The 7253-nt window shown below is 51.5% G+C and overlaps 1 protein-coding gene across 1 annotated transcript in view; it reads left to right on the forward strand.

Moving 5' to 3' along the window:
- SEMA5A (semaphorin 5A) overlaps positions 1-7253 on the forward strand; it is a 332779-nt gene that overhangs the window by 192445 nt on the left and 133081 nt on the right. The window contains exon 9 of the mRNA XM_004380268.1: positions 6328-6532. Coding sequence (XP_004380325.1) covers positions 6328-6532 — 205 coding nt within the window. The remainder of the gene's footprint in view (positions 1-6327; positions 6533-7253) is intronic.

Below are 7253 nucleotides of genomic sequence, written 5' to 3' on the forward strand. Positions count from 1 at the left end.
GTGCCCACACTCAGATCCCAGTGCACCCAGCACAGTGTGGCCCTGCCCCCTCGGGCCCGGGTGCCCACACTCAGATCCCAGTGCACCCAGCACAGCGTGGCCCTGCCCCCCTTGAGCCCGGGACCCCACACTCAGATCCCGGTGCACCCAGGACAGCGTGGCCCTGCCCCCTCGGGCCCGGGTCCCCACACTCAGATCCCGGTGCACCCAGGACAGCGTGGCCCTGCCCCCTCGGGCCCAGGTTCCCACACTCAGATCCTGGTGCACCCAGCACAGCGTGGCCCTGCCCCCTCGGGCCCGGGTGCCCACACTCAGATCCCGGTGCACCCAGCACAGTGTGGCCCTGCCCCCTCGGGCCCGGGACCCCACACTCAGATCCCGGTGCACCCAGCACAGCGTGGCCCTGCCCCCTCGGGCCCGGGTGCCCACACGCAGCCCTGCTGATGTAAATAGAGCTGGCCTTTTGTCCTCGGGGACGCCTGGGCAGACAGGATGCCTTTGTCTACTGGGATGCTGGAGACCGGCCTGGAAAAGGGCAGCGTTCTCAGCGGCTTTGCGACCCCGGCTGCAATTAGTGCTAAGGATGGTGGACTCTGTGATCCCTAATGAGTGGGGACCGTGAATGGGGCCCGGTGCAGAGCGGCAGAGACGCACAATGGGAATTAGAGCACTGATGGCCTGCTGTGGCGTGATTTCCTGTTGGGTGACGGGGCGTGATGGGGCAGTCGGTGGGGGGACGATGGGTGGGTGGATGGCATTCATCCATAAATCACAGAATTCAGGGTGTTCCGCCTCTGGGGGCTTTGTAAGCATCTGTTCCCAGCTGCCATGTCCGGAAGGAGCTGGAACCCACAAAGATGACAAGGTTTCCTCACGAGGGCTGGATCAGCAGGCTTGTCTTGAGGTCCACTTTCTGTGAGAAAGTTCACGTAATTGTTATCTCGTGGGCATAGTTTTTTAGCACCACAGAGTTCCAGACACACGTGAGATGCTTCCTGTGGTGTCCGTCACGCTGGCAGCAGCTCTGGGGTGGGCCAGGGGTCTCCACCTGAAGAGAAGGACGAAGCCTCAGGGCCAACGTAGTGGCCAAGTGGCTGAGCTGGGCTTCCAGCCCAGGGCCTCCGAACAAAGCCCCCTCCTTTCCCAATAAATGACTGTTAATCTGCATGATCCCATAACTAGTCAGTGGTGGAACTGGGACCTGTACCCAGGTTTCAAATACTGGTCACTGCCACAACGCAGAAAACCCCACACTTCTGAGAAACTGGGATGGAGAGTGTTAAATTATTTTACACTTTAACTAGACAAAACAGACCCGTCGCTGTTGAGTCAGCCCCAACTCACGGCGACCCCATGTGTGTCAGAGTAGAACTGCGCTCCACAGGGTTTTCAATGGCTGGTTTTCTGCAAGTAGATAACCAGACCTGTCTTCCAAGGAGCCTCTGGCTGGACTCGATCCACCAACCTTTCGTTTAGCAGCTGACTGCATTAACTGTTTACACCCTGGGACTCCAGGGACTGTTAAATTCTGATTGCTTTGGGGGAGTTGTTTATTTACTTACTGTAATTTTTGCAAGAGTACAGGATTGGGAACAAGTTGGCTGGTTTACACGTCATCTATATCATGGACTGCCGTCCCTGCGTGAAATAGCTAGTGTCTCCCTGTCATCCGCAGAATGGGGGAGGGAGTACAGTGGGATGTGTTAGGTTTTGGTAGTAAGGCACTTTGCTTACTGTGTAAGGTATTTGTGGAAGACGGCTCTCCAGAGCATTGATGGGGTGCCTCCAGGGTGTCCGTAGGTGCTTTATGTACATTGTCTCCTTTTCTCCTTGGGGCAACCCCTCAGAGGAAGCGTCATCATCCATCCACACTTCGTGAGCTCTGAGCTCGGAGCATGCGTAAGGAGGTTTATACTTGTCATCGTCACCTTCCTGCTAAGAAAGCTTAGTGCTGGAGAAAGATTCATACTGAGGGCCAGGCGGGCTGACAGCTGGGTGGGAAATAAGCAGGGAAGTCAGAGCTGGCTTGATGGCCAACAATTTGTGTTGTTATTAACTGAATAAAGAGTCCACTTACTGCATCTCTGCATCAAAACCCCACCTTGGTCCTGTAACCCGAATAGAGTCCATGCCCCGGAGCAGTCGAGCCAACAAAACGTACTCCAAGTCAGAAAGAGTGAGAAAGCCTTATTTAGGAGATGTCCACCAACAGAGATCTGACAGCAACACAGGCTATCTCTGTGGAGTCCCGACAGGCATTTTTACATTAGAGCTTATATATGATCTTTACAAAGGTCAGAAGGGTCATTATTTATTACAAGGTAATTACGAGAGACTGTGTATCGTACTAAAGAGATACATGCCAGACATTTCCTTATCGGGCTAAAGATATACATATCTGACATCTGGGCTCTAATCTTCCTGTGGGGGGGTCGTAAGCCACAGGTGGCGGGACAGAGCAAAACCAAGTCATTAACAAAGGTATGCGGAAAGGGGAAGGCAAAGGAAAAAAAACTTATAGATTCATCATGGCGTTAGTTATGTCAAGCTCTCAGTCGCCCATTTTGAAAAGGAGAAAACATGCTAGGGAGTATTAGGGTCACAGCCCCAGGCTTTAGGGTGAAATGTACCCCTTTATGAGAACCTTTTTAAAACCCTAGAGGTCAGATTTCCCTTTCCCTTTAAAAAGATTCTTTGTAAAACCCTGAAGAACTAATTTTTTTAGCTAACATAGATATTTAGTATACTTATAGTGTATTTTTTAAAGGATCGCTGGATGGTGCAAATCGTTAAGTGCTTGGCTACTAACAGATAAGTTGGCAGTTCAAGTCCACTGAGAGGTGCCTCAGAAGAAAGGCCTGGCAATGTACTGCCAAAAATTCAGCCAGCGAAAACCCTGTGGAGCAGTTCCACTCTGGTCTCGTGAGGTCGCCGTGACTCAGAATGGAATCCACAGCAGCTTTGCCTGGATGTATTTGTAGTCCACTGCAGACCCCTCCTCGTCTCAGGCAGGAGTGCCCGGCTCTCTAACCCCAGTGTCCCCGAGCACCCACTCGAGTTTATGACCTGGGACAGAGCATGCAGTTTGGTGAGTGTCTAACGCCACGAAGCCCCAAAGGTTTGCTGTAACCAGCTGGGAGGAAGAGCTGCTTTCCGGTCCTTAGTCTTGTGTGTCTGGCTTACAAGTGCTATTTATGCTGCACTTATGCACTAAAAAACGAAAAGCTAAACCCATTGCCATCGAGTCAATTCCAACTCATGGCAACGTGATGTGTTCCAGAGGGTTTCCTTGGCTGTAATCTTTATGCAAGCAGATTGCCAGGACTTTCTTCCATGGTGCCACTGGGCAGGTTTGAACCACCAACCTTTCCAGTTAGTAATCAAGTGTAAACCGTTTGCACGACCCAGGGACCCACTTCTGCATTAGCAGCTGCTGATTCATCGGGGACTAGAGCGGGGTTCAGGTTGAGGAGGAGAGGAAGTGTGGTTTAGCAGGACATCTCATAATTTTTTAAGATACTCCACGGAAATCACAATTAACAAACAATAACCAAAACGACAGGAAACTCTTCCTTATATTTATCGCCTGCTCCGCCACGTCTCTGTGTTCTTCAAGCAGTGACAGGGTCTCTCTTTTATGCTCTCTCCCCTGATTTTCCTGGTGTCAGTTTTAAAAAACACTTTCTATGGGAAACAAAACCCATAACCCCCCAGTAGGCAGAGAGCTAATTGTCACTTGTGCCGTGGAATTCAGGAGGAATAAACCAGGAAGGCCACTCTCAGCGCCAGAACCCACCTGGACAGACCCAGAGCGCGCCCGAAACCAAACCCAATGCTGTCGAGTCGCCTCTGACTCATGGCAACCCCACCCGTGTCAGAGTAGGTCTGTGCTCCATAGGGTTTTCAGTGGCTGATTTTTCAGAAGCAGGTTGTCAGGCCTTTCTTCCAAGGTGCCTCTGGGTGGTCTTGAACCTCCAACCTTTCAGTACCACCCAGGGACTCCAGACCAAGTCCAGGAGAGCTAATTGCCACTTTTTCAGACATTTGGACAGGCAATACTGCTGTCCTCAAGCCTCTGTGTGAAATAAGATAGTTATGTCACACCTCCTAGCACAGGCCCTCCCCGGAACAGCTGCTCATGTCTTCATTCATTGATCCCTTCATTCCATTATTTCCACGTCCCCTGTTCACTGGACGGCACGGAGGCGGACACGCTGGCCGTTTGCTGAAGCCTTCTGTGGACCAGGCGGGCTGTCCTGCTGCAGACAGATGCATTAGCCTTTGCTGAAGGCTTCTCTGGACCAGGCGGGCTCTCCTGCTGACCTTGGCATGCACGAGTTCTTCTCGTTATTTCCAGCCTCTCCCCATTTTCTCGGCGGTCTCACTCAGCCTGTGAAGGAAGCAGAGTATTTGTGCAGCCGTTTTTCCAGGTGAAGAGGCAGAGGCTGAGAGGTGGTGTCTCCCCTGGGCCACCTGCCTCCCAGGTGGCAGAGCTGAGGTGGAACACTGCCCTGATTCCACACAGGAGTCACAGGGACGTCCCTGGATGTGACATTCAACGGAGCACCAGGCAAGCCTGTAAAATCCACTTAGCTCGAGATCCCGCAATTCTACAACCGGCCCGTCATTTTACAACAAGTAGGGCATTTTCCCAAATGGTACAAAAATATCACCTCTTTCAAATAGCACTTTCCATTTTCACACTTGTCCACCTCTCACCTATAAAACCAAGCACTGTTAGATGACACGTTACAAATGGCGCTCTCGGCTGGCGTGGGCAGGGAAACTCATTTACATCACTCCTGCTTTGATGAGGTTCTGCTGAGCATCAGTTCTCATTTGTACCAGGATTTACAGTTTATGAAAAGAAATAGGGAAGTTGGTGGGGTTGTGTGATTCGGTCCTCCGCCGTGAGGAAGCTTTACTTTCTTCCCTCCGCCTCTCTCTGCCCTCCTTGTCGGAGATCATCATCCATGAAGCCTGCCAGCCCCGCCACAGCCCAGCTCTGAATCTCGTGCTCAGCAATCTCCAGGCCTGATTTTCCCTGTAGCCAAGATCCGTCTTCAGATTTCCTGTCAGAGAATCCCCCTTCTCCTTCCTTCCCCACCTTCTCCGTTCCATCTTCCCTACTCTTTTCTTTTTCCTCCTCTCCCTCCCTCCCTCTCCCCCCTCTCTGTCCCTCTTTTCCTGCAAAGCTGCCATGCTCTTTCTCAGACTTGCAGACTCTCAGTATGCTTTCTAGTTCATCTAACTTGGAATCCCAGCACAAAGCCAAGAGGCCGGTATAGTTTTTATATAGCCCGTGTGAGTGATGTTACAATGGTATTACATGCTTTGCCGATGCAAACGGCAAACTTCTCTCTCCCTGGGATCCACATTTCGCTAATAAGCCCATTGCTCCAACAGCAAGAGTAATACATTCACGCATCACGTAACATCCACGAGACGTTCTGTGAAACAGGGCGTTGTGTGATTGGAACGTTGTGCGAACACCGTGTTTAGGCAGCCCCTGGGTTACGAACGCCCAACCTTCAGACAACTCTTCCTGAAGAACTGGCTGCCGCAAAGCCTATTATATTAAAAATTGGAGTTAAATCCAATGGTTCGTAATAACACACGCAGGCGCTGCTTTGTGACACCGATGTAAACAATGCGTGGTTTGGAAGTGCTTCCTAAGTGTTTTATATGCCTAGAAAGGTAGAAGATACACTCTGTACTAAGACAAACGTTTGACTAACTGACGGTAAATAGGAACCCCGTGTACGTGTTCCGACCTACCTACAAACTCGAGTTAAAGACAGACTTAGGAACAGATCTCATTCGTAACCCGGGGACTGCCTGTGTATACTTAGCAAAGCTATCTGGGACCACAGACGTCTACGCGGTCGTGTACTGCCAGAATGGATGTTGTGCGCTGCTTGACTGTAAATCTATAGAGCGTTCTAGATTGCTGCACTCTCGATTTGGGTACCTGATTTATCAGACATGTAATAGCATGCACTGCACCAGACAGCGCCCAGTGACTTAAAGTAAGCCAAGGAGCCCCTGTGCTGTTCAAATCAAAGACAGCGATGACTTCCACTCTCTATGTTTTCACTTCTGTTCATTTCTCTTTAGGATGACGGGATACCCTTCAAGTACGATGAGTTCAAGTCTGAAATGGGAGGGACTCCCAGGTTGGAGACTTGGGGACAATGGGAAGCAAACCCCTGTGCACACTTCAGTATGTGTGTGCATTGTTGGGTTTCTGGTCATCCTCTGGCTGGGCTGGCCACGTGGCAGTGGGTGTCGCGGTGGGTGGTTCCATGACCCTCTCTCCCCTTGCAGTGCGGCACCGTGGACCAGGGTCTGTACGTGAACCTGACCGAGAGGAACCTGCAGGACGCCCAGAAGTTCATCCTGATGCATGAGGTGGTACAGCCCGTGTCTGCGGTCCCTGCCTTCATGGAGGACAACAGTCGCTTGTCCCACGTCGCCGTGGACGTGGTGCAGGGCAGGGACCTGCTCGTCCACATCATGTACCTGGCCACAGGTAGGAGCTCCCCTCCTGTGAGGAGTTAAATTGTAAACGTGCCGTGTCAGTTCAAACTCTGGGTCAGGAACCAGCAAAGCCCACTGTGTTCTCTCACCTTCGTCACCCTGGTTGTCTTTTAGAATATACTAATGTCCCTCTCTTTTTCCCACCACCTAAGTCGTAATTTTAATTGGAAAGACAACACTTAGTTTGCTAATTGTTGCTCCTGAGCTGTTCATAGATCAGTCCTTTCTTGACTAGCGTGTTTTGATTTGGATGGGTAAGACCATAGCAGGCTTTGTTACAGGGCATTGTGAGGAAGGTGTTATCCTGAGGTGGTCAGTGATCTCGGGTCGTTCACAGTCAATGCTCACAGCAGCATGTGCCTGTTGTAGGATGGCACAGACAAGCACTCTTAGGAATATTTCCTTGGGCAAAAATAACAGCGTGTTTTACAGACAGTGTAGACAATGACTCTCATGACGTTGTCAGTGGACTAGAGTGTCATGCACAGCACATTCCACAGACAGCTCAGGGTATGGGGCCAGCCCTAGTGGCAGCCTTCATCCACACTCCGGCCCAGATTCCTCCTGCCTTCTGGTCTTCCCCTTCACCCAGGACCGTAGGGTTACCTTCACCCAGGACCGTGGGGTTACGCTTCCCCCCGGACCGTGGTCTTCCCCTTCCCCCCGGACCGTGGTCTTCCCCTTCCCCCCGGACCGTGGTCTTCCCCTTCCCC

This window comes from Trichechus manatus, unplaced genomic scaffold, assembly GCF_000243295.1.
Source record: "Trichechus manatus latirostris isolate Lorelei unplaced genomic scaffold, TriManLat1.0 scaffold00072, whole genome shotgun sequence".
Classification (NCBI taxonomy): domain Eukaryota; kingdom Metazoa; phylum Chordata; class Mammalia; order Sirenia; family Trichechidae; genus Trichechus; species Trichechus manatus.